This window comes from Phaenicophaeus curvirostris, chromosome 7 (genome assembly GCF_032191515.1).
Source record: "Phaenicophaeus curvirostris isolate KB17595 chromosome 7, BPBGC_Pcur_1.0, whole genome shotgun sequence".
NCBI lineage: Eukaryota > Metazoa > Chordata > Aves > Cuculiformes > Cuculidae > Phaenicophaeus > Phaenicophaeus curvirostris.
Window position 1 is genome coordinate 5,658,248 of NC_091398.1, and position 27,014 is coordinate 5,685,261.

Below are 27,014 nucleotides of genomic sequence, written 5' to 3' on the forward strand. Positions count from 1 at the left end.
TTGCTGAAAAGAATAGCATCATAATGCTTGACAGTTAAAATCTTGAAAGAGGAGGCACTGTCTTTTCTTAAATAGATGCTTTTCTTCACAATTGCAGAGGCGCTGTTTTCTCTGGGACCTGAAGAACTGGGAACTCTGGATGATAGCAGTAAACCAGATGCAAAGGTATTTAAAATTTTCTTGTCGTTAGGCAGTGCTGAATGTCAATTCAAAAGAATATTGTTTCAATTGGTGGGAAACTTCTGATGGTAATGAAAATCTGTCATATGAAAAGGTAGTTTGGTTGGCCAATGCTCAATTTTCACATAGCTGTGCAAAAAGGAAAGCTGGAGGGAGGCTCTTTATCAGGGAGCACTGGGATAGGATGGGGGGGTGATGGTTTTAAGCTGAATGGAGATTTAGATTAGGTATTTGGAAGAAATGTTTTCCTGTGAGGGTGGTGAGATAGAGGCCCAGGTTGCCCAGAGAAGCTGTGGCTGCCCCATCCCTGGAGGTGTTCCAGGCCGGGTTGGACGAGGCTTTGAGCAACCTGATCCAGTGGGAAGTGTTGGAACTGGAATGTCTTGAAGGTCTCTCCCAACCCAAACGATTCTATGATTTTATGTGTCTTACCAACCCTGTAAGCTCTTCCTGCGGAAGTGAGATTCTGAGCCTGTTTTCTGCTGACATTGATAGTGGAGATCATTTTGCCTTCAAGAGAAGCGGAAACAATCCCAGAGTCTGCATGGTCCTTTGTTAGTTATTTTTTTTCCTCTTCTGTGATTATAGTTCCAATGCAATGACTTTTTTTTCACCAGAAAGATGTGTGTGCAGCCTGGATGACTGCACTGAGGCTGTTTGACAGCCCACCCATGCACAAGATGGTACAAGACTGGAATTTAGTCTGTGTTTGAAAAATGCTTACTAACATTGACTAAAGATATTCTTTCTTTAGTTCTTGGACTGAAGTGACACACCTGGTTGCTTGGAAGATGTTTTTCTTTGTGAGACAAGGGTAAATGTAGGTGCTGCTCAAGCTTGTTGGTATTAACCAGTCTTCTTCAAGTCTCATTCCACCTCACCACCAAACCCTTTCCTGAGCAAGGAGCAGCACGTATTAAATCCATATGTTATCCTGTCTTGTAGCTGAGTTCTTAGGGCTTCATATTATAAAAAATATCATCAAAAGTTGTCCTTTTTTGCTGTGGTGATGGCTTAATTTTAATCTGTGCAGTTTTGTGTTATCACAAAACCTATGTTCCTTGTCTGTTTGGCTGAGTAAGGTGAGGAGGAAATGGGAAGAAATCAAAGATTTTTTGGGAATAGATTCTGACTGATGTTTTGGTGTGAATTGAGTCACCTGTGTCAGGAAAGCTGTAGGCAGTGGTGCTTCGTAATAAGTTTCCTATTAAATTATTTTTCTTTTTATTTAAATGATTGGTTTAAAGACTCTGATCTGTTGAGTATATATTTTTTTTATTTCTAGGTTCGAATAATTCCATTACAACTTCAACGGTTATTTGCTCAGCTTCTCCTCTTGGACCAGCAAGCTGCATCTACAACAGACCTTACAGAGAGCTTCGGGTGGAACTGCAATGAGGTACAGATTGCCACTGGTAATACCACCCTTGGTAAACATTTTCCTGACTGGAAAAGATGTTTTTGAAGTCTGGCATTTAAAAAATATCTTAAGAGACTTCAAGCTGTAGAGATAGCATTGAATTGCATCAACTGTTGTTGTATGCAGGTGAATCTGCACATGAAGTACAGGCCAGTTGTTTAGAATAAGCAACCGAAGAGAATTGTTCTGTTAGGTACAATTTACTTAGCTTTTCCTTTGTTTTTCCAAGAAAGTTTTGCCAATAGTTATTAGGATTCTTGTTCTTTAAATACTTAGATTCTGATCTAAGTTGAACCATGTAACTCATCTTAGAGTTTAATTTGCATCTACCTAAGTGAAACTGTCTTATGCAGGTTATAGTTTATGTGCTTGTGGCTACTCAGAGAGCATAACTAAATTAAGAATAACAATAATAAAGGTAGTAATGAATACTCCAGGTGGTAAATGTATGAGTAGTCATTGAGGCAACTGTCTTTGTTACACACAAAATATGTTGGTTTAAAGCAATAAGGAAAGCAGATGGCAGTATTGTATTTCTTTGAGTTTTTTTTTTATCATGCAGGAAATGAGGCAGCATGACGTGCAGGAATTAAATCGGATTCTATTCAGTGCTTTGGAAACTTCCCTTGTGGGGACTTCAGGTCATGACCTCATTAATCGATTGTACCATGGGATTGTTGTCAACCAGATTGTTTGTAAAGAATGCAAGAATATCAGTGAGCGACAGGTAAAGTCAGACAATTTTCCAGGACAGCTTTCTGCTCAGTATTGAAGATATTTTAACTGTTGTTTTTTAAACTCCCAAAATAATGACATCTTTTTTGGATATCGCTGGTGGCCTTGTTGGATCTAGGGTGTGTGTATTGGTTAGGGTGCTGCAGACTGGAAAACACGTGAAAGTTAGGCATGACTTTGTCTTGGCTGGCATTTTCTAAACCACCTACCTTAGTGTGACTCAGAGTTGAAAAACAAATATTGCATTTTCTGAGTTGGCGAGCGTTGCCTTTAGTAGATGTAGTTAGGAGAGAGCTGAGCAGTGGGGTAACAAGAGCAAAACATATTTAAATTCTTCTAGTGTTCTTTGTAATTTAAAAAAAAGAATTTTTTTTTAATTAATTTCTCTTATGTAAATATATGGGAGTTGTTTCCCCCCCCCACATCAACAATGAAAGCAAAATTAGTGCTCACATAGGCTGTGGTGAATGGGATGAGTATATTTTTAAAATACTGTCAACTTACACCTTCCTTTTCTTTTATTTTATTTTGTACCTCTGCACAGGAAGATTTCTTAGACCTCACAGTGGTGGTAAAAGGTGTTGCTGGCTTGGAGGAAGCACTGTGGAACATGTATGTGGAAGAGGAGTACTTTGAAAATGAGAACTTGTATCGATGTGGAGCCTGTGATAAACTTGTTGAAGCTTCAAAGGTAATTCTTCTCAGTGTTCAGGTTGCTAATGTTTAGGAACTTTGTTCGTGTTGCTTTGTCTGCTCTCTGACTCGGAAATAAGAAAAATCTGTAATCAGATGGTAATTAACACAAGGATGCTAAAATCTAACCTGTTCTTTTAAACCTCAGCAGCTAGGTCAAGAAAAGCTTGTGGGTCTGAAGCTTTGAACAACCTGGTTTTGAGGAAAGTATCCATGCCCATGGCAGGGGGGTTGGAACTGGATGATCTTTAAGATCCCTTCCAGCTCAAACCATTCTATGATTCTGTGACTCATTTCTTGACTTAGAGGCTGTGACAATAGTCAATTAGCCAGTGCTGAATAGGATGGCACGTATTTTCCACTGCCCCTAGACATTTCAAAAGACAGGCTAAAAGATAAACTGGAGCATAAAGGAAAAATAAATAGATCTGTGTAATGAAGAAAACCATGGAAATTCTCTTACGAAGAACCCAAATAGGAGAGGAAAATGATGAGCAAGTGGTACTCTGCACAGGGAAATGGGATCTTAGCAGGTGTTTTCAGTGTGTTCTGTAGTGCTAGAGCCTTCAGGTGACTAGGAATGTCTTCATGCAAGGAGCCATCCAGCTGTTCTCATGTGTAAGACACTGGATGTGTTTTCACTGTTTATGCCTGTGTTGTTGCCATCTTTTGCCAGCTTCTGGTACAACCACCAACACGTTGTGCCCTTTTTCCCTGAGCTTTCCAACCACTTCCTGCACACTAAGCCAGTGCCTTTCAATTGTGGGCACCACCAGGACTTTCATAGAATTGTTTGGTTGGAAAAGACGTTTGAGATTGAGTCTAATCATACCTGTCCACTACTAAACCATATCCCTGAGCACCTTGTCTACCTGTCTTATATAAAAACTTCCAGGAATGGTGACTCAACCACTCCCTGGGCAGCTGTCGCATTGCCTGAGAAACGTTTCAGTAAGGAAATTTTTCTCAATATCTAATATGAACCTCTCCTGGCACAACTTGAAGCCATTTCCTCTTGTCCTGTCACTTCTTACTTGGGATAAGAGACCAGCACCCACCTTACTACAACCTCCTTTCATGTAATTGTAGATCATGATAAGGTCCCCTCTCAGCCTCCTTTTCTCCAGGCCGAACAACCCCTATTCCCTCATCTGCTTCTCTTAAGACTTGTTCTCCAACTCCATTGCTCTTCTTTGGATGTGCTCTAGGCTCTCAATGTCCTTCTAGTGAGGGGTTCAAAGCTGAACACAGGATTTGAGGTGCTGAGTGCAGAGGCAGAATCACTTCCCTGGTCCTGCTGGCCACGCTGTTTCTGATACAGGCTGGGATGCCATTGGTCTTCTTGGCAACCTGGTCACACTGCTGGCTCGTAATCAGCTGGTTGTTGATCAGCAGCCCCACATACTTTCTGCCAGGCAGCTTTCCAGATGCTCTTCCCCAACTCTGTAGTGTTTCCATCTGAGAAACCTGTAAGGTGGAAGATAAAAATCCAGGCAGAGCAAAGCTGCAAAGTCATGTTTCTGTGGTCAGAATACAGACTGTGGGAGTGTCTTCTCCTTCCAGCAGTAGCCTGAATGTGCTTTTCAAAGAAGCTAATGGTGTTTATCTACTGAGTTGTGCTACTTTGTTGTAATCTAGTGAATGATTTACTGCTTTGATCTGTGCCACAGGTAAAGTTGATATGTCATGACCCTTTGCTATGCTGAGTTATCGAGCTCCTCAGCGTTCAAGGAGAGCTGTTGTCCTTAAGCCTGTGGGATTTGTTGAGAGTAAACCCCAAAAGTTTGGGGGCATCCAGACTGGATACTCCATCTGCCCTGCTCCCTGCCTTCATCCCATGGCACCTGGGGAAAGCTTCAGATGCTTGGCCCTGGTTGATGTTGGTATCTTCCAGGGGAGCTGTGTGTGTGACCCTGAGTGGGGTGCTAAATGCTGCATGGCTGTTAACACTGATTACTATCTCCATGCCAGTGCAGCTTGCAGTATCCTTGTGGTGACAGCTTGTCCCTGTTTGTTGGTTTACAACAGTCTGGACTGTTTTCCCCAGCGTAGTAATCAAATTTAAGACTTTTTATCTGTCCTATCATCCATCGCCTTAGCCAGGGCCAGGGAAGGGCAGCCCAGTGAGGGCTTTACAAGAGTTGTAGGTCTTTGAGTTGCGTTTTTCCAGAACGATACAAAGTGGTTTTCTGTTTTCTTCTGTGCTAATTTTTTGAGTTGTAAATTTTGTATAAGATGTTGCTTCTTTTCCCTGTTAATTTCACTGTTTTTAAAAGGGGAGCAGGCTGTTGGTACACTCTGCCTTTGACATACTGCCCTCTTTACAGCAGCGAAGCTCTTTGCCATACTGTGGTGACTCCCTTCTGCTGCAGGATGGGTGCCATCCAAACCTCACAGCACTCATAATGTGGAAGGGAGCGGGTTCAAAGGCAAACAGAGGAGAGGTGAAGTTAATTGGTGACTCAGGAGTTGAGGAACACTTGCCAGTGCCTCACGTGGCTTGGTTATGAGGGCTTGTTAAACTTTACTGGGTTCAAGGGAGTGTGAGAGAACAACTGCTGAAATGTGGTTATCCATACAAGAAGGCAGTGGGAGCTTTGTTCGTGGGTAAGAAGTCATGCAGCCTGAGATTGCCGGGGTATGAAAGGACAACTTCAGGAGAAGAGAGGCTGTGTTGGATGGTTGTGGCAGGCAGGAGGGACGTTGTGTCAGCACAACTACTGCCCGTGGCCTTGCTAGCACCTTGTGCGTGGTCAGAGTGGACCATGGTGAGGGTTGGTGTTGCAGCAAGGGAGGTGCCAGCCAGGTAATTCCAGGTGCGGTGGCAGCATTAGGAAGGTGCAACCACACCTGCCCATGCCTGACCATTCAAAGACAAGATGGTCCATACCTGCCTGTTCCATTCCTCCTTTCCTTCAGTACACCGTGCATCTTCAGATGTTATTCTTTCCTCGTTGTCTTGGCTTCTAGATGATTTTCTAGTGGAAGAAGCTTGTGTTCCTTGAACTTTATTGAATTTTAATTGTGCAGTCCGATTATCACTCTAAACTTAGGATACAGAATCCTTTGTGCCACTAAGCTCTGCGCAATAGTCTTCGTAACTGACTCCAATGAAATGCATACTTTAGAGAGTTTGTGAAGCTGTATGTATGTTCACGAGAGGTACTTTGGTGTGGCTTTGCAAATGGACAGTTGGAAAGACTTGGGAGCATGTATCACACTTACATTTGAAGGTGATACAGGATGGTTGGTTTTGCTTCACACCAGAGTTCCTGATGTGCTTGCACACCAAGTTGTTGATCTTGATTAGTACTCTTCCTTACTAAAATGTATTTTGTTGGCTTTTCTGCCTTGAAAGTCCTCTGTACAAACAAGGGAGACTTTAACCCTTGCCTGGTTGTTCAGAGACCATCTGTAGGGCAATCCAGGGTGCACCTACCACACACTGCTCAGGCACAACATGGTGGTTGTTTACTAGTGCTCACAGATCTTTGTCAAGGCCTTTTTCTTCAAGCAGCCTGGCAGATCTTAAGCAAAATGCCACAGTGATATGTTCTAGTGACATTTTTCAGACCCTTTCTGTTGCATTTGGAGGCTCCCCAAGAGTCACATGGAAGTATGTTGCAAAAAACATAAGAGTGATCTCTTTTCTGGATACTGTACACCTATCAAACCTAGTTCTATTGCAGATAAGGTGATTTCTGACTTCCTCTGTGAAGGATGAGCCATGAATGGTACTTGGGGTCACACAGCTCCAAGTAGAAAACTCGTTAACAATCACTGGAATAAACCTCAGGAAGTACAAAGGGAGGAGATGACTAGAAGGTGCCAGAAGAGTCATAGTCCCAGCCTTGGAAGAGGTCCTTTTGTGCAGCAGAAGCAAGCACATATGCTGTGTTTGTAGGTTGACCTTCATTCAAAACTATTTTTTGGGTGGCACTGGGGCCTGTGCCGAGTGCCAAATGCTCATCTGGGAATGGTGAAGCTACCATGAAGCTGTGTCCCTCTTCTGCAGCACCTGCTTTTAAGCAGCATCTGTGTGTTCATGCTTTTCCCTCCAGGCTCTCAAGGTCTGTGTGAGACGAGTGGTGGCAGGGTCTGTGCAAGGGACTGAGAGGAAAGCTGCTGCAAAGATGCTGTATACTCTGACTTCAGGTGGAAGCACCAACCCAGGGGTTTGAAGCAGTTACTTTGAAGTATAACAATTCTATATATATTATTCTGCATACCTGTGTGCTTACAGTTTTTTTAAATCACTTTACAGTCTGCTAAACTACGCAAGTTGCCACCCTTTCTCACCATTTCTCTCCTGAGATTTAACTTTGACTTCGAGAAGTGTGAACGATACAAGGAAACAAGCTGCTATACGTTCCCCATCCAGATAAACCTGAGGCCCTTTTGTGAGCAGGTTTGTACTGTTGTATTTGTTAAACTTTCTATAGTCTCAGTGGAAAATGAATGTCTCAATGACAAGTTATCTTTTATTTTGTGTTTTGTCACAGCAAGACATTCTGAGAAACTTTGTAGGGTTCTGTCCCTAATTTCAAATTTTTGGAATTCCAATTTGTTTCCAAAAGGCCCCTTAGAGTGGAAGATACCTTGTATGTGTCAAAGGGGAAAGCGTAAAATAATCACCTAAAAAACTTAATCTCACATTTTTGAAAAAGGAAGATTATCATCTGAAAATGGAAATTATTTGGGGTTTGTACTGTTGTAGTCTGATAATGTCACATATAAATTTAACTGTGTATGTTTTATGTGCCTGTAGTTACTTCATTTTTCTTAGGAATCTGTCTCTACATTTATGCACACACATTTTTGTTATAAATTGAGCTATACTATTGCCTGATGGCAATTTTTGATTCCTTAAAATATAGAAAGAATATATTTAATAGAGACACTGATATTGAAAAAGAGATTTTTTTTTTTTTATTGAAACCTTGTAATGCAAGCTTGTAAATATCTCATAGTTTGCACTTGAGGAAACCTTTTTATTCAGTTGGTTTATATGTAAATATGTTGGATTTTTTTTCTTTAGTCCTTTAAATAGGAAAAAGCCAGATGGGTGGAGCTGTTCTGATATTTGCATCAATATTTCATTATTTTAAATTTTGAATTTCCAATATTCAGAGTCTTGTTTAAAAAATTGCTTAATAAGCCTGTGCCTTGGTCCATGGTTTGTGTCAGTCCATGCCCGTGCTCCTCAGCGCTGAAAAGCCATTTCAGTCTCTGCACATGCAAAAGCACAGTGAGAAACATCTGAAGCTATGGTGATAGTGTGAAACAGTCCCAGTGTGGAAGAATTGCTGATATATATTATTGTTGTTATTGTTGTTTTTCTTTTTAAAGACTGAAATGGATGATTCAGAGTACATATATGAGCTCTTCTCTGTTATTATACACAAAGGTGGCTGCTATGGAGGACACTATCATGTTTATATCAGAGATGTGGATGAATTAGGAAACTGGCAATTACAAGTAAGTCCTAAAGCCTTTTTCTTCCTTGCTTGTACATCTCATTTTTCAAAAGATTAAGAGCAAATGGATGAAATTTACATCCAAACTAATGAACATTTCAGTGACAAGTTTGGTCTCTTACCTCAGTGGGAAGGCTAGTTTTCCACAGCACTCAGTCTTTAACAGGATTTTGTAGTAAATTTAAGCTTTTGGATGTGTCGAACTGTCTCATGTTATTGGATTCAATTTTCTTTCCCAAACAAATTAATTTCTTCGCTCAAGACTAGCACATTCATTTCACATTCATTTCAGTGGATGACTTGGGCTGGCTGTTTTAATAACATAAATGCTTCTTTTGTTAAAAGAAGTGATAATGGATGTTATGTTTGAAAATATCCAGTCGGTAGCAGGTGGCAGAGGCAACTTATCAGAACTTCCTTCACCCTGCTACATTGTGGGTGTTAATATTAGCACAGGCTATAATCAAAAAACCACTGGTTGTCTGTGAAACAAAAGTGTCTGTGAGTGTCTTCTTTTTCTTACCTAGGAAGAAGAGGATAGGCTGATTGAAGACAAGGCTTTTGGAGATGCCGAAAGTGCCAAAGAAACAGAAAATCCGTTGGCAGTGCTAAAAGGGATTTTATCAGAGGTATGGTATGTAAGGAGTTTATTGCTTTGAATTTGATAATAGGAAACCTAGAAGAAGGGGTTAGTGTAAGCAAAAGTGGGCAGGTTTAAGTGGATATTAGGAAAAGGCTCTTCCCTTCAGAGTGGTGGATCACTGGAACAGCTCCCCAGGGAAGCAGTCACAGCACCAAGCCTGACAGTATTCAAGAAGCATTTGGTCAGTGCTCTCAGGCACATGGTGTGAATGTTGAGATTGTCCTTGGCAGGGACAGGAGTTGGACTCAATGACCCTTGTGGGTCCCTTCCAACTTGGGTTATTCTGTGGTTGTGTGAAGTGTGTAGAACTGTTGTGAGCTATTGCAAAGCAGATAAAATTTGACTGACTTGAATACAAATAGTGGCTCTTCATCCAGAACACGGCCTTTCTGGAGTATCTCTTAAGCTGTTTACCTAAGCTGTTGCAAAAGGTGATGTTACATTGGGTTATTAACAAACAGGAGTGATTTAAGCACTTACAGCTTCTTTGTGGTGATGCTTTGAATTCTGCAGCCTTCATTATCCTAGCTTTTAATTTCCCCATAGGAAGAATTTAAACAAATTCCTGTGGATCAATTAGGGCAGAAATTATTGGAGAAAAAAGGGGTGTCCTGGAATAAGAAATATCGAAAACAATATGGACCATTAAGAAAGGTAATATGTGTGTTTGTTTTTTACTGTTAAGATAACTTTACGTTTATATTCCTATTGAGTAGTCAGTAGGATGGTAATTGAGAATAGTGACCCTTGGACAGGCAGAGTGTGTGTAAGAGAGCTTTGTAAGGTATATTAAACTGGGGACCATGAACAAGATTCTCAAAGGACTGGCTGCCTGAAAGCTTTTCCATTTGTATGCCTGGCCTATAGAAGAATTAACCTTACCGGAGTGAACCTTGTTTCACTTGTCTGTGGATGAAGCTGCAACAACTCTACTGCTGCTTGAGCATAAAAGCACTGACAGAATTAAAGAAGAAATACAGCACCTCGCTGCAGTCATCACAGAAATGAGGATTTGAAAACATATGGCACTTTTTGGTTGATCAGGGCATGTCCACAAATTTAACACTGCCAGGGAAGTGCTAGAAACACATTGTGAGCAGCCCAGTCTTAACCATTTCAAAGTTTGAGTGCTCTTGTGAATGTTGCTAGAGCTGCCTTTTCACAAGTGCTGGAACTCTACCAGAAGCACATTGATCAGTGCAGTACTTGCCTTGTTGAAATAACTAAATGGTTTTACACTTTCTGCAGTATCGAATGAGTTTTTTATTATGATTGAAACTGAAATTCAGATTTTAGGGAGTTGATTTTGTTTGGTTTGGGTTTTTATTTTTGAGAGAGTTGAGTGGTTTTTCTAAGTTTTGCTGGGGGTTTGGAGGGGGTGGCTAGTGTCCACACCTATCCCCTCCCTCAAGAGCCAGGTTTTTTTTGTGTGTGAGTTGGATACCAAGGTGTTTGAAGTATCTGCATGCTGCTTAAATGAAAGTAGAGAACAGAGTGCATAAGCTGGGCAGAACAGTATGACTAGGTTTTTAAGTTCTTGAGATGCCGCAATGGGCAGCATTAATTCTGCTCAGCAGAGCGGAGTTGAGCTCAAGATCCTGGTCTGGTAAATACAGAAGGGAGCACCTCTGCAGGTAAGAGGGAGCGTAAGTTGCCCCTGTCAGAAGGCTAAACTGGTTGAGATGGAACTCTGTTTGATAAAGTAGAAGCTTTTGATTGCCTATAGAGTGTTACTCCCCATACTACCTTTCTAGGGACAGGGAGTATCCACTTGTTGGAAGTGTTTTGAAAGGAATCCAGTGTCTCAAGCAGTCCTTGAAATTGTGAAGTTAGTCTGATTTAATTCTTAGTGATAGATGTATGTCAAAACCAATTCTTTGGCCATTTCTTGCATGGCAGTTTGAAGTTATGTAAGGAGCAAAGCCAGCAACAGCCTATAAAAGATCAGGCAGATAAATGGTGGTAAGAAAAATCTATTTTTCTGTCTAAACTGAGGAAATACGTGAGGAAGTATTGTAAAACCAAGCTTGAATGGATGGGGTTTGTGTATCAATTTGTGAATGAATCTGGTAAAGTATATAATGCAGCCTGCTCTCTTTAAAACTGGGTATCGTCATCTTGTACTTGCTTTCCTTTTAGTATTTGCAGAATCATCCTCAGATATTTCAGTTCTGTCCTGATGAACATAAGGTTGGTCTGAAGGAAAAACACAAGCTCCCATTTAAGTCAGATTTTCAAGGACAAGATCTCCAAAGCCCTCCTCAAAACAATGTCCAGTGGAGCTCAGGAAAAAAACCTCCAAGGCAAAGAGACAGTTCTGCTGGTGGCCATTGGTTTGATCTGAATGATTCCAAAGTCCAACCCATCAAGGAGAAGGATATTGAGAAACAATTTCAGGGTAAAGAGAGTGCCTACATGCTGTTTTATCGAAAATCTCAGTTAAAAAGACCGCCTGAAGGTACGCAAAGCTTATCTTGATATTCTGGGGGCTTCCATTATTGACTGTTTGCTTTCTGGACGACCAAGTCTGTTGAACCTTTGTGTCCTTTCCAAGGGATGAAGACACGGTTCTCTTTCTAGCGATCATTTGAAAAAAGGGTTCACTGAAGATGCATGGAGGTTACCTCCGAGGAGGGAGTGACCAATTAATTAGCTGTAGCTGACACTGATTTTTTGCTAGCATGTTTCAGAAATACCAGCAGAATATCTGCTCAAACAAAGACAAGTTGTTGTTAATGGTGTTCATGTATCAGTTTCCCTTTGGGGAGACATATGGGAAGAAGCAAAACAAGTGCTTTACTTCCTTATTGTTGCTATCATCTTGCAGTTTAATTTTCTCTGTTACAAAAGGATGCAACATTATTGCTCTTCTTCAATGATTAACATACTGTAATGTCTCACCTTGATCGCTTTTCTTGTTTGCCGAAACACGTTTTAAGCAGCTGAGGCCAAACTAGCCTATATTATTTGTTGCAGCACGAGGAAATCCAAGGTACCAAATTCCTGAACACCTTCTGAATGAAATGAATGCTGCTAATACTGAGCTGCAAAAAAAGAGGTATATTAATGTAACTATACCAAACTCTTGAACAGCATTCTTAACCTGCAGAGCTCCAAAGTGTTTTAAAATGAAGCTCATCGATCAAGTTAGATAATAAAATGCTTCAGTGCCATAGAGGGTAATCGAGAAATATGGTTTGCATGTCCAGAGTCTGGCTTCTACTTATTCCCTGCTTCCCTGCTGGTGGCGTAACTGGGTATTCTACAGAATTTCAAGGGAAACTAACTTACTGTTTCAAGTTGTACATTTTTTTTTGGTGAAAATCAGTGCAGGTCCAGGAGGAGAATGGAATATGTTATCTTAATTATGTTTGCAGAGAGAGTTCTCCAATGGAAGTAGGGGGAATGACTTGCTTTAATGTGAAACAGCAGATAGATGGCATCCTTTGCCACAAACGTAGAGGAAAGAGCAAGTGGTGCTCACTTGGTTGAAACTTTTCCTTGTGTTGAGGAACACACGTTAAGCCTGAATCACAGTTAAGCTAGACACGCACAGGAGGTACAAATCCTGTGTGATATCTCTGTGCTGTGCAAATTGTGCTCCTTTATTTGTGAAATGGCATATTTGGTGCTGCATTTAGCTAACAGAACTGCATACAGATATGAAAGAGGAAGACATGGCTGTATCTGTCCAGACTCAGTTTCCATGCAGTTTTTCTGTCTCTGTGTTTCAAAAGAGAACTGATCTGGAATGCAGCCTGAAGGGTGAGGTGTGTCATCCTGTTTAGAAGGGTAGAAGCAAGGTGTAGAAAGACACAGAGCACACAGTCACAGTGCTTATGTGGAAGACGTCTGTGTTGCACAATGCATACATCACCGTCATCTCTGAGTAGCAATTTGCATTCCCCGTGATGGAGGGGGGGAATGTGACAGTGAATTTAGTCAGGAGGGTGCCCATTCCAGGCCAGCTGCACAGAAGCATCTCTGAAATCAACTCACCATTTGTCGGTGTTAAGTTCACCAGTTTATTGTTGTTATTCTTTCAAAGAGCGGAATGTGACTCAGCAAACAATGGCATCGATTTACATCTCCATTTGAGCTCATGTTACAAATTTCACAATGGGGCTTTGCATCCTTCCCTTTCTTGGAAAGAGTGTGTTGTGGATTTGACTATCGATAGAAGAAAAACGCTAGGAGACCTTCGACAATCAGTTTTCCAGGTATTTGCTATATTAAAACAACTGAAACATTTCAATTTTACTTACCTTACAACAGCATTTACATGTGTATTTGTGCTGCAATTTTTATGTCAATGAGAAGTTTTAAACAGTAAATACTATTTTAGGGAGTTAAAACCTGTATGCGTTTACGCAGAAGGAAACATTGAGATCTGTTCTCAAAGCATTGAAGAAGACATGTTGATGGAACTTATTATGCAGCTTCTAAAGCTGTTATGAGCTAACTATTTATATTTGAGCAGCATTTACATGGGCAGGGATTGACACTTTGCAGAACTCAAGGCTTATTCTTAACATTTTGGGTTGTGACAGATGTGCCTTTGCAGTTTCAGAGGGATAGCTGGCTGTGAAAGGAACTAATCAGAGTAGTGTAGGAAAAAAGAAAATTAGGTAAAAGGAATAGTTAACTATTGAAATTGATATCTTAGCATTTATTCCATACTATGTTAAAGGAATATGACATTTTTTAGATATCTAAATCGAAGCTAACTTAATATCTGGAAACATTGTTTGCTTTTCTTGTACCTTGCCACATTTGGTTAGGGTCCAGCTGAAACTTCATTTTCATCTATCTGCTAACTGGTCTGAAAGGCCGAGTCCCAAATGCTTGGCCATTTCCTGTGCTACAAGCCTTGTTGAAGTGAATAGTTGTGACCTGTTCAGTGTCACAGGGAGCTTGGTAGCCAGACTGGAACAGCTTTCAACAAAGTTGTAATTTTGAGTGATGGAAGTTATTGCTTGCTGTTGTGTTTATCCATCTACCTATCTATTGATTTTTCTTCCCAATTAGATGTTGGAATCTTGGGAAGGAGACATGATTCTCAGTATTGCTAAGCCTTTACCAGCAGGACTGCATCTTTACCAGATACTTGATGGTAAGGCTACTACATATGAGGCTTCTGTGTTATTTATATGTTGCATTTACTGCAGACATCATGGACTTCATATGAAAAATATATTGGAGATGTGTATTACTGAGCAGTCTTCAAGCTCAAACTTAAGTGCAAGTCCACTGCTGTTATCTAGGATACTCATATTAGTGGAATTAAGGTGTTTGAGACTTTTCTGTATAGTTTTTGTTGTGAAGTGCACTAAGGCTGCAGACATTATGCAAGTTAAACACATTTGCTTACAAAAATATCAGTCTGTATCTTGACTTTGATTTGCTTATGAATGTTTGCTTTCATAGTTACTTACCTAGTAGGTAGAGGAGAGGATAGAAGAGAGGAGCCTGAGTGACATTAAAGAAAAATGTAAGTTAGACCTAAGCTGAAGTAGGAATTTGTAAGGAATGTGCTTACATAAAGTAAAGAGTACATTAAAAGCATGAGTTTTGTCTCCAGCTTTGTATTCTCACACAGTTTTAGGTGTTAGTCTTCAAAAGCCTGTTCAGCCATTTTTAAATTTTATAGTCTTTTTGGTCTGTTTCAGAAAATGAGGGATTCTACCAGAACGTAACCCAGCTTTCTGTGATGTTGACATCAAAATAGAGGCACTCATGGCTGCTGTAAATATTCTTCTACACGCTAGTGCAGTTCTTTAAGTGACAATGACTTTTAAAAAGCCTGTATCTGGCTACTAGGAGGATAAAAGAAATGGCAGTGTGGGCATTAGTATTTCAAAGAATGAGCTTGGAATGTACAGTATGCAGCTTATTTATTAAATCTAACCTCTTTATTTTATATCTATTGATTCTATTAAATATCCCGTGGATAATCTCGACCAGGTAGTTTTGCTGAATCATCAAATCACTAGATTAGAAAAGACCTTTGAGACTGAGTCCAACTGTACCTGTCCACTCTTAAACCATGTCCCTGAGCACTTCATGCTAACTTGAGTCTCAGTTTGCAAGGGAAATTGAATTGACACCTTTGTGCTGCAGCCCTGTGCACTCAGCGAGAGTGCTGTAGGGGTGTGACCCCATTTGTGTTGCTCTTGCTACCTGAATGAACCCTGACTTATCCCCTGCAAAAGCAGCATTTCTAATGGTACGTTTGAGCCACAGTAGAATGTGCCAGCATATGTCAGTTTACCAACTCCCAGCTTGTCTGTTTTGCCAGAGGGGGAAGAACTTAATGCTTTGCTCCTTTTTAGGAGACGAGCTGACACTGGATGGCGTTGGTCTGGCTGATGGAGCAGACATCTTTGTGTGGAATGGGAAAGAGGTAAAAGAACCAATCTCTCTCTACTCATTAGTTCTGAAGAGATAAGGTCTAGTCTGTGGTTTTGGGAGTGTTGATATGTTCTGCAGATGTGTGCTGACATCTCAACGCTGGCTTTGGGACACCACTCCAGCCTCATCTCAGATTTCACAGCTTGTCAGTGATGTACAGAGCAGTGTTTGATGAAACTTCATAGAATTAAGCTATGCAGAATGCAATACAGTCAAGTTGATAAATGCCTGTAGGCAGCTAGTGCTGGCCGTGTTGCAGTTTGTTCTGAAAACATTTGGTTCCTCCTGGAAGGAGATTGATTCATAGCAATATGATTACAATAACTTATGCCCTGTAGTGAATCATTTCACATATAAAATCGGACCTGTCGATGACTACAAAGTGTACGGTGTTCCTGCAATAATGTGCTCCCTTTATAGTGTTCCATCTTCCTGTTAATAGTAAGGCTTCTGCTTAACTTCCAAGTGCTTGCCTCAGTGGTTAAGTAACGCAGCATTTTATTCCATCGCCGTAAGTGGAATAAAATTACTTTTAAAAGATTCTTTTTTTGTTGTAAAAGCGTATATTTTCTTTCGCATTTATCAAAAAGCACCTCCAAAACTAAAAGAAAACATCTACTAACAGAGCTGTTCTTGTCTTGGTTGTGCTTTTGGTATGGTCTCAGGCTTGCTGCATGATCTAATTGCCTTTGTAAAGGAACCGTATTCTTGGCCTAGGCTGAGTATCAGAAAGGCCAGATTTTAAATCTAACTCTCTCAATCTGCCTCAGTCACACTTTTGGATAGTTCTCTAATAATATCCTGATGGGGTGTATTCCTCTGCTCTTAATCTGATGGAGACCAAGCGTCCACTCATTTCCCAGTTAGTGTTATGTAGCTCCAGACTTGGAAAGGACCTTAGCTTTATGCATCCTCTTCCCAACACTTATAAGTTACTCCAGTCTTTTGTTCAGTAGACATTTGGTCAAAAGTGATTATTTCTAATGAGGGCAGGATGTCCATCTTTTCACCTCAATAATTTTATTGTTGTCATTTATTGCTGTCCAGTCTCTTCTGCATTTTATTGACCACCACTGCATCAGTCTTGCATTCCTTACTTTCCAGGTTGGTGGTACCAAGGTGATGACAGGTCCTGAGCATGAACCTGTGGTCATAAATGTCCTTCGTTTAGCAGAGTATAATGAAGGAGGGAAGGGTCAGCATTTCACGGAATCGCAGCACGTCTTTTCCTGCAGCACTAAACTGGGTGATCTGCACAGAGCCTTAGCACCATCAGGAGGAATCATCTTGAAGAATGGCTCGGGTCCAGATAAAGAAGCCAAGAACTGGGAAGTTTTTCTTGAAGAAGATATGAAGGAAACAGTCAAAAGTGTTGGTCTGACGGATGGATGCTCTATACTAATCTTAGACAGCCATGACCAGAGGTAACTGTTTTGATATCAACTGTAATTAAACAAAAAAGCAATTTTGACCTAATCTATTCAGTTAGAATTGTGCTAGCACTATATATATTTTTTTAATAAATTGTCACCTTGAACTTACTAATTCAAGATTACCTTAAATTCTAGGGCTCAGATACTTATCAACTATTAGCTGTTTCTTTGCTCTTGAAGTGCAGATGCAGTTGCATCCTTTGACTTCCACTTGTAAAGGGGAAAAAACTAACGAGAGCAACTTGTGCCCAGTCTGCTGGCACATCTTTGACATAAACTGAATTTCTGAGGATTGCTTTGTGTGGTTCTCAAAGGGGCTTGGTGGGATGAGAGAACAGACTGATATGAGAAGATTAGGCAGCTCTGCTGAATCTTGCAGTTGAAGCTGAAGTTGCCACGGGCAAGGCAATTTTTTTCGTCTCATTTAATTTCCCATTATATGTGGGGTTGGGTTCCTGTTTTCAGAGACACGTGGGTGTGCTTGTTGCAGAAATTCTGACTTCCAAATTGGAATGATAATGAAAAAATTAGTTGAAATCAAGTAGTCAGAGTTCCTCACCAAGAACTGTTTCTGTGGGTTACACACACTTAGCAGAAACAGAGAAAGTCTTAAGTTTTAGTTATACTTAGGTGTGCTTTTGCCATATTTTTCCAGAAGACTTTAATCCAGCCTGATAAAGTAACTTAGACTGTGAAGTGCCTTCAGAAGCTCCAGTCCATTTGACAACTCATTATCAAGGCAGATTTTACTTGTTCACTCAGTATCCAGCCCAGAGCTGCCTGGATGCTCCCCGAGGCCTCTAACTCTTGCTGTTTGACGTGCCATCACTATTAATCACATTATTGGTTTTAGAGCTTTGGTATTTAGCAATCTAGCCCAGACAATGTGCAGTTTTTCTTTCTTTGACCATCTGTACTGCTTGTTTCTACAGCTTTGTGAATGTGTCAAGTGGCAATTTGACTGCTTTCACATATGACATCAGCTGGCTCCAAGTGAAAGACTTCTGCAGAACGGGAGATGAAGAGAAACACGTTAAAATTACTGCCACTATTGAAACAGTAAGGAGGTGGTTTGTGCAGGAATGTAGTATAGGCTGTTTCACCGAAAAGCTTAGCCCATCCACTTGGGCTGATTAGTGAGCAGTAGATTTGTCCTCAGGACTGAAGTTTTGCTGTGCTGAAAATACTGTGCAGCTCACAGTGCTGCTGGAGTACTGTGACTGCTGCCTAATAAGGCTGTAATGCTGGTAACTTAAACCAGTGCAGCCGGCGTTACTGTGTTTTGGTGCAAAACAACCAACATCCTGTAGCTGTATGTTTGGTGAGGCTGCGTCAGTAAACAAAAGCCAAAAGAAGAGGAGTGTACTATTTCTTGCTTTCAACATAGGATAGATAAAAATGCTGGTTTTCCCCGAGGGATGGGCTTCTCTGGTGCCTTTTCTGCCTTTTAAATTATTCCCTATTGCAGAAAATCAGAAGCACTAGTTAGTTTTGCTCACTAAATTACTGTTTGTGAAATACTAGTCTTTTGATAAATCACAAAAATAAATACCAATTTATTTTCTTTGGAATACCGATTAAAGAACACTTCCATAAATGCGTTATGATTTATTATGTTTATTTATTATATATATATTTGATAATTATATATATGGTAAAGCCTAGGAAGTGTTTCCTCAGCTGTGGATGGTATTAACAGGAAAAGTACATAACTAGGATGCATTTCAAGTGAAGGCAGCCTTTTCTGGACTGCTAACAGCAGATGTATTACCAGCATTCTGTATGAGAGGTGTTAATATTGCTTTCCTTTAGGTGATGTCAGATATCAAAATGAAAGCGATACGTGAGCTTCGGCTGGAGGAGGAGCTAGGTAAGTGTTCGACTGCTTTACTTTTAGATCTGAGACTCTTAGAACTCACTGGCTGGCTTTCTGCTTTTTGCACCAGTCTTTTCAAAATAGCAAATCCATCGCTGCTAGGAGGTTTTGGAGGAAGAAAGAAGGGTGCAAAGGACTTAAAATTCATTTAAATTTGAATAAAATTATTATTTTTCCTAACTGAAAAAGAAATCAGTCTAAGTCTTGATTAAAATACAGTTTATGAAGATCTTATTTTTCAGAAGCTATTTGAATAGGAATAAACATCTCATCTTACCGAAGTCTTACATGGAGAATTGAAGGAGAATTTTTCTTTTACCTCATTCCTTTCTTTAAGACACTCCAGTTTTCTTTCTTTAAAGCTTTTGTTTATACCTTTACTTTTTGAAGCACTTAGTTTTAGGGTATTTTACTGATTGTGGCTAACTGCTGGCTTCAAAGAGAAAGTGCTCATGCACTGAAAGGACAAAAGCTAAGATTCTTCTCAATCTCTAGGAATCTCTTTCCAATTGTACTTTTGATGTAGTACCTGCAGAGGGAGGCCTCTAAGGAAACATGTTGTTTTCATTGATCTTAAATGTGTTATCTGTCTAAACTTTGAGACAAATTTCTTCTTCTTTGAATTCCATAATACAATTCTCTATCTCTTTTTGTTACAGTGAACGACAGCTGTCTCAGACCAGTTAGTGGAAGTGGGAAACTTCTTTCTCCAGGTAAGTTTGTTTGTAAGTCCTCATTCTGTTAGAACCTCAGTGGGGAGACTTTGAGCTTCCTGGTGGGAAAAGTACCCTCAATTTCCAGGCTTAACCAAAGCAGTTATGTGGCTTTCTTTTCCAGTTTTATTGTTTATTAACAGTACCAATACAAAACTAGCAGTTAAACTTAAATGTTGAGCTTGGTGTTCCTACTTGCATTCATATTGAGTAAAACTGATTAGCATGCCTGGCATTGTTTGTTGACCACTGGCCATGTGCTTCAGGACTGTGGGAATTAGCAGAAAGTTCTGCTTCCCATACTTATTTCATGAATTGAAAAGTCTCTAAATGATCTATTTTGAATCATATTTAATACATTATAGAGCACCTTTCTAGAATTCCAGGAAACATTCGTAGTTCTGTGTCTTTCTAACTTCTGTTTCCTGAAGCAAAATTGACTGAATGTGTTTGTTGGAGTATTAATGTACAAAGTTGGATTTCAGAACAGCTTGAGCAGCAAACCTGAGTCCTATAGTGATGGAGGAAGCACTGTTGAGTTCCTCTTTATTGTAAGAAGACAGCTTGTGTCTGGTCCATGAAGCACACTGAAAACGTGTGGTTTCATGGTTCCATAAGAGTGGAGGCACGTGTTCGTGCCGTAGCCTGCTCTAACAGTGCTCCTGGTGACCAGTGCTCAGCAGAACATTCCCAACATTGCTCTTCCTGTTGTTGGGCCAATAGTGGTGAGAAACTGAGTGGATCAGCTTTGTGCTCACTGGGAAATGTTTTCTGTGACTTTGCTGGTTTGCTAATATATTAGTAAAACACAGCCAGGAAGCCAAGGAGAGATTAATTCCCCTCCCCTCAATGCTCGTCAGACAACATCTGGAGTATTGTGTCCATTTTGGGACCTCCCCAGCATAAGAAAAAAGCCCTTACGAACTCAAGCCAGTCCAGGATGGTCTAGGAGCTGGAATGTATGAGATAGTAGGGAAAAAGGGATTTATCAGCCTGAAGAAGAGTCTTGGCATAGTGGGTATGGGGTAGTTGCCATCTTTAACTCTTTATCATGGATCTATAGAGAAGTTGGAGCCAGCTTCTTCTGAGAGATGCATGCAGAAAGCATCATGCAGAAAGCAGCAGACAAACTTCATTAAGGGAAATTCCAGCTGGTATGGTGAGGGGGGGTAAAGGGAGTTCACATTGAGAGTGGTCAAACAATAGACAGGGAGACTTGCGAGGCTGTGGGGTATCCCTGGAGGTATTCAGAGCTTGACTGGAAGAAGCCCAGAGTGAACTGATCAGACTTCAGAGCTGGTTCTGCTTTGAGCAGAGGTTTGGACCAGACAAAGGTCCCTTGCAACCTGAATTCTTCTGTCACCCCACGTGCAAATGTGGCTTTGCTGCAGTTGTAGGATGTTTTTACAGGTCTAATGTCACCACAGTGGAAATGAAGTTCTCTAAATGTCACTGAATGTATTTGTCTTACTCTAAAGAGCTGCAAAATAGAATGGATATTTTCAGGAAGCAGCAGCTTGTGATATTCTCTGTGGTTTTGTCCTTCCTGAAGTGCCTGAGGATTATACTGTCAAGGAAGCAGAACTGAAAATGGGAAGCTTGCTAGGGCTGTGTCACGGGAAAGCTCCAACTTCCACTCAGGTATAGTAGTGCTGTGATTGGAAAGAGCTTCGTGCTGCTTTTATGCTGGTCACATTTGCCAGTATTTCACAATGTCCTTTGTTTGCTCTTAGAATGGTTGTAAATGGCATAGGAAAAGTGCTTGGTGATAGTGAGAATTGCAAATATCAGCATGAAGGCTCACACCATTTATCTTGGTTGTAAAAGGCCAAGAGCATATACATGACCAGTTAATATAGCTCATATGAGTAATGGTAAATCGTTATCATTGGACTGTTAGATTTGTGTACTCTTGTGTGTATGCTTTTGTAAGGAGCATAAGGTAAGAAAAAGGAGATGATGTTCTTGATATCTACAAGCTGTAAATATGCAAAAGAAAAAATAGTTGTCTATTTTTAAAGATCAGAGTGCTAGCAGGTTTTCTCTCTCATTTGCAGCAGGCTAAGTAGATGTGCAGGTGGTTAATGAACATCTGCTGATGGCTGTAACTGAATTGGTTGTGCTTCTCTGTCCTGCTTAGATTGTTTGCTTTAAACCCTGAGTAGTTCCAGTGCTGTTTAACTGCTGGCAGGCTTTTGCAGTAGCTGCTGTCTGTGTGCATTAGGCAGTATTATTTCACAGTATTTCCATAGTTAAACATGTGTTCTGATAGCTCATGCTTTTGCTTTTTAGCTTTTCCTATATTTTATGGTTGGAAGTGACCAAAACGCAAGCCCTGAGATGGAGATTGTTGTGGAAGAGACTGCCTCTGTCATAGAGGTGAGTGAGTCTGCTTTGAAAAGTTTCACACATGGGTCATGTGCTGCTGGAGAACTTTTGCTTTATCCCAATTGTCACTTCAGCTCACCAGGAGACACTGAGGCAAAGGAAGCATTTCAGCTCTGAAAAGTTAGTGGGGAAGAAAGCCTTAATTTTTCTACGAGTAGCAAAGGGATATCCTTGCTTTTTCCTGAGTATGAACATAGTCCAACTGCTTCATGCCTGGCTGACCACTGCTTTTTAACACCTCAGAACAACACACGGTCTTGGCAGAACTGGCACGGTTCTCTTGTCGTGTGTCAGACTCTGAATGCACAGAACTGAAGCGAGAAGAGTCAGAAGGAACGTGTACACAGAGCAAAGGAAGCAGTTCCCCGCACCTCCCATCCAGTCTTCTGGCACAGAGTGCCAGTGTCTGTGAGAGTGGCTGGATAGCGTTTGGTTTGCAGGCTTGATTTCCTAATGCTGCATTTTCAAACTCTGGGACAGAATTTGTTGAAGTAAAGTGATAAACTGACAGTGCAGATTGGTTTTAGGCAAGAAATTTACTACATTGGCTGTGTCAGCTTTTACAAGCTGTTAAAATACCTGAAAACAAATCTCATTCTTGAAGGGTTTAACATGTAGTTCAGATCCACCATGTCTATGTAATTATATTTGGTTTAGAAACTGACAAAGAATCAATCACTTGGGTCTTTTTTAGAAGATTCTAGTGTACATCTGCTGAAAACTGTATTTCCTAGCCCATGTACTGAGACAAGTCTCATCGAATGTTTCTTTTTTCAGTGTCTAAATTTAATGCTGGAAAAATCTGGATTATCAGGTTAGTTGCATTATATTATTATTTAATGGGGTTTTAAAAGGGATTTCCAGATTTCTAAGGCAGCTCTTCTTACCCTAAAGCCTAGTCATGAGCTCGTTACAATGATCTGTGTGTCATTCTAACGTGAGGAGGGGAGAAGAAAGAAGTATAAACTTGCAGTCATAAAACCTGGTGTTGTGGTCACTCTTGAAAACCAGTTTCAAGCATTCTATTTAATCAAAACACAGCAAAATTCACGTTTCCTAGGCTATTTATTTGGATGCAGGTGGAGGCGTTTGGCTGCTTCGACAAGATTTGCTATCGTAGTAGGAAGCACTGCATGAGATTAACTGTAAAATGTAACTTTTGGACACTTTGCAAAAACAGGTTATCCAAAGTGAGGTCACAGTTTGGTCATTATTTGGGAATCTGAGTGATAGCAGCTCTCATTAGGAGAGGATTAAGCAAGAGATACAAACAGCATTAGCATCACACATGAATTTCCTAGCTGGACATCTCTTGATCCGGATGGGAAGGAAGGAGGAAAGAGACTTGCAGTGATGTTATTTTCCAGCTTGTCTTCTAAACATTCATTGAATACTGAATTTGTGTTACATTGGAGTGAGGGCTGCGAATTCAGCCCTCCCAGTCTCCAAAACCCACCCAAAGGACGTTCCTGCCAGCATATTCTCTGAGGGCCCCAAATGAAAGTAAATACTGTGCTCTTGTGTACCTGTATTTATGAGCTGAAGTAGTTAGTAGTGTCTCAAATATAAATGTAACCTTTTTCATTTCTCAGTCATATAGGCTTAATGCCAAGATACAATGATTCTAGTTTTATTACTTTATTTTATATTGTCATTTTTTAAAAATTAAATTCAGCTTTGTGTAGAGATTTGATCTGGCTGCTCACATTCACCGAAATGTCAGACTTCAGTGGATTTTTATGTTCTTGCTGTTTGAAAAGGCCCAAGCCCCTGAATTTAGTCATGAGATTCCTTCTGGGCTTGGGTTTTTCTAGTTAAGACAGTCAAATTTTGTACCTTGCAAAGAATAAAGTGCATTTTCATCATTCATATTGGTTGTTATATTTGTTCCTTCTGTGCCTGGTGTGCTTTATATATAGGTGCTAAACTCAAGGTGTTGTAGTATTATCTTTGTTTTTGTCTGTAGTGTAGATTCCTTGTAGACAGCTGAGGAGGAAAACCAATTTTTCCTTATGGTGTAGTTTTCATTTCAATGAGCCTGTTTGATTTAAATGGGGTATTGACATGGGAATTTCACCATCAATTCATACCCAAAGATTTCCAGACTTTCCCTTCTCAACATTTTAATTCTCTTTCTTCTGCAGTGCTTTGTTTTCCCCAGTGTTGTCAACTCAGTTCCTTTGCTTTCGTCTTAAACCTGGGAAATTATTTGGGTAGGAGAGGGAGAGATGTTTGTATGAGTAAGAGAAGACCATTTCCAAACAGCAGAGTGTTTCTGGGTCTCGGGAAAGACATGGAGGTGGCATTTCATTCAGTTTGTCAGAGTTGTGTTTGAAAAGCAAACAAAAGCCAAGCCAAAGAGCTCCTTAACATTTATAGTTCTGTGATGTTTTTTGAAACAGCATTCTTGGCTGAATAATTTTCCATATCTGTGTGTTTGTGTTTTGGTAGGTGACAACTGGCATTTGAGAAGGATTGACTGGTGCTATGAAGCAGGGGAAGCGTTAAGTCCAGAAGTAAGATGATCCTATTTTTGACTTGAGTTGTGCCTTAGCATATTGACTCCATATTTCTGTAGAGACTTTCCCTGGAGAGAGCTGCATTAAAACAAACACAGTGTTTTGATGTGTGCTACGTTAGAACATAGTGTTTTATTTTCACAGGGCCTTAGGAAGTCAGTATTGGGATAGCTGTGGTTAAAAAGTAAATCTTGTGCATCTGCCCCTTATTTTTAGGGAACAGGATTACTGTGCTGCTGCAAAGCTCTCTCCAAATGGTGGATGTTAATTGGATATTTCATTGCTCTTTGGAAAAGCAAAACACCTTGGACCTTTTACATGAGTGGCTTAAAACTCCTGTCATGCTTTAGCCCCAGTCCAACTGATTTTGGCAGCTAAAACTGAGCGGTTGGGCTCCCAATTCCCTTCCCTCAGGGAAGGGGAAATGAGAGGAAGAGATATGCAAGTTGGAAACTAAAATGGCTTTAATGAAATAATAATAGTGGAGAAAATATTATTAATAGGAAAATAGTGAAATATATACAAATACACAAAATTGCTCCACCACCCCTCAGTGTCACCACAAATGCTGCAAAGGAGGCACAGGGAAGAAGGTTACTGATAGGAGGGAGCTGGGATCAGGAACTGGATTCAGGAATGCATGGATCCAGGATCAGGCAAACAGGCAGATGAGATCCTCACTTGACGTTGGCCACCAAAGAGGAGGGATTAATACTTGAAATTTCTCAGTTTTACACTGTGTGATGTATATGGGATGGGATGCTCTGTTGGTCACTTTGGGGTTACCTGTCCTGTCTGCCTCCACCCCCCCGGCAGGTGTGACCCTATTTTGTCTTTGACTTACTCTGTCAGCTCGAGGATGGCCTCGGTTTCTATAGGAATAAGTGTAATCAGTGGCAATTCTGCATCCCACTGCCCCGTGTTGTTGCTGCTAGAGGAAAAACATGCAGTTAGCTTTCAGAAAATGAGCTGCTTAGACGAGACTGAGCTGAAATTAGAAAATTGATCTGTCTTTGGCTCAAACCAGAACAAGCACAATGGGTACTTTAGGAAACAAAGCACCAGAATGTGTAGCCTCATAATGTGCTGGGCCTTCTCTTCCCACAGAACGCCACTCTGAAGGAGCTTAACGTTTGCAGAGGAGATACTTTGGTTGTAACTGAAGGAAAGCTTCCACCAAAGGTAAAAACGAGACAAATTGTGTTCCTTAGTTGGTTGACAGTGTCTGGAGACTTGAATGTGATAACTGTTTCCTTCTTCTCTCTTGCTTATTGTAAAAATACTTCCATTGAAAAAACTGTTCGGCAGTACTGAATAATGCTCTTTCAGGTTTTACAGCTTTTTTTGATCTAAATCAATGCTTATAACGTTCTTAGTCTGTCTGTATTTATTATTCTTTCAACTTCTGTAGTAAAAAGTTTGCCTGTTGCAGGTTCTTTTGCTCTCTGCTTATTGTGCAGTCCCCATGTCTGATAGTGGTTGAAACAGGGTGAAGCATCCAGACATCCCACGAGTGGGGAAGGGAGGCACAGCTGCCCTGTGAGGTCTCCCAGCGCTCCCTAAAGAATCACCCATTGCATGGGCCCTTCTTTCCTATCCCTGCCCCTTGGGAGAGGGCCTGGCATTCTTGGGGCTGTGGTCCTGGTGTGATGCTAGTGAATACCTTTGAAAATAACATCAATCAGATCCTGGGACAGGCTTGAGCTGTTGCATGTTGTTAAGAAAGATCTTCTGGGGTTGGTTTTAGAGGGAATTATGGGAGGCCGCCAGTATTGATGATTCCTGTCAGCATGTTATAGGACTAGCTAAATCCTGCTCCAGCTTGGCAGATGAGGTATGCCTGTATGCATTCCCATCAACCCTGTCCCTCTGAACTTGTGTTGTCATGTAGATGGTGCTTCTGTGGTTCTCATGCTGTAGCTTTTGTGCAAAGGCATTATGGTGTTAGAAGTTCCCAGTTTATCCAGCAAATTTTGGAGTTCTTCACAAATATTGCTCAGAAAGGATCCAACTTTTACCCCCTGTATGGATCACATAGAGCTCAGATTTTTGCCCTGCGTAGGTAAAAATCTCATAAAAGTGGCTGAATTCACACTCTGGCACATTCAGCCTGTGACCCAGCTGTGGCTGTGAAGGGGAAGGAGGGAAACAAGCACGGTTGTTGTCTTTAATGAGCAAATACAAGAGGCATGGAAAAACATCAGTCTGCACCCTTGTTCTGTCCCTGAAGTACAGAGCATTGTAAGCTGGTTAAAAGACAGTGCAAAAATCAGTGGACAGACTATATATATATAGTGGACTAGAGCTGCAGCAGAAAGCAAGCAGGCCAGCCTCTCCTGCTCTGAAAGCAGAGAGAGGTATTGGCCTGGTTTCCCTTCCTGAGCATGCAGAGCAGGTAAGAAAATCTGGAGTTTCTGAAGCGGCAGAGCAGCATTGCTGCTTAGATAAACCCAGCTTCCTCTGGCAGGGCCTTATTCGTGTCCAGATCTTCAGACAACAGGGTCGTGCTGTTGCATCTGTATTGTC

The 27,014-nt window shown here is 40.8% G+C and overlaps 1 protein-coding gene across 2 annotated transcripts in view; it reads left to right on the forward strand.

Moving 5' to 3' along the window:
* The window catches only part of USP40 (ubiquitin specific peptidase 40), a 40,503-nt gene that overhangs the window by 4,920 nt on the left and 8,569 nt on the right, over nucleotides 1–27,014 (forward strand). For both annotated transcript variants that reach the window (XM_069860645.1, XM_069860646.1), the window contains 22 exons: nucleotides 98–165; nucleotides 1,466–1,579; nucleotides 2,163–2,327; nucleotides 2,880–3,026; nucleotides 7,293–7,436; nucleotides 8,378–8,506; nucleotides 9,033–9,134; nucleotides 9,695–9,802; nucleotides 11,288–11,606; nucleotides 12,125–12,206; nucleotides 13,197–13,368; nucleotides 14,177–14,261; nucleotides 15,481–15,551; nucleotides 16,664–16,983; nucleotides 17,925–18,051; nucleotides 18,805–18,862; nucleotides 19,528–19,581; nucleotides 21,134–21,222; nucleotides 21,874–21,960; nucleotides 22,747–22,783; nucleotides 24,421–24,485; nucleotides 25,596–25,670. In XM_069860645.1, coding sequence (XP_069716746.1) covers nucleotides 98–165; nucleotides 1,466–1,579; nucleotides 2,163–2,327; nucleotides 2,880–3,026; nucleotides 7,293–7,436; nucleotides 8,378–8,506; nucleotides 9,033–9,134; nucleotides 9,695–9,802; nucleotides 11,288–11,606; nucleotides 12,125–12,206; nucleotides 13,197–13,368; nucleotides 14,177–14,261; nucleotides 15,481–15,551; nucleotides 16,664–16,983; nucleotides 17,925–18,051; nucleotides 18,805–18,862; nucleotides 19,528–19,581; nucleotides 21,134–21,222; nucleotides 21,874–21,960; nucleotides 22,747–22,783; nucleotides 24,421–24,485; nucleotides 25,596–25,670 — 2,618 coding nt within the window. The remainder of the gene's footprint in view (nucleotides 1–97; nucleotides 166–1,465; nucleotides 1,580–2,162; nucleotides 2,328–2,879; nucleotides 3,027–7,292; nucleotides 7,437–8,377; nucleotides 8,507–9,032; nucleotides 9,135–9,694; nucleotides 9,803–11,287; nucleotides 11,607–12,124; nucleotides 12,207–13,196; nucleotides 13,369–14,176; nucleotides 14,262–15,480; nucleotides 15,552–16,663; nucleotides 16,984–17,924; nucleotides 18,052–18,804; nucleotides 18,863–19,527; nucleotides 19,582–21,133; nucleotides 21,223–21,873; nucleotides 21,961–22,746; nucleotides 22,784–24,420; nucleotides 24,486–25,595; nucleotides 25,671–27,014) is intronic.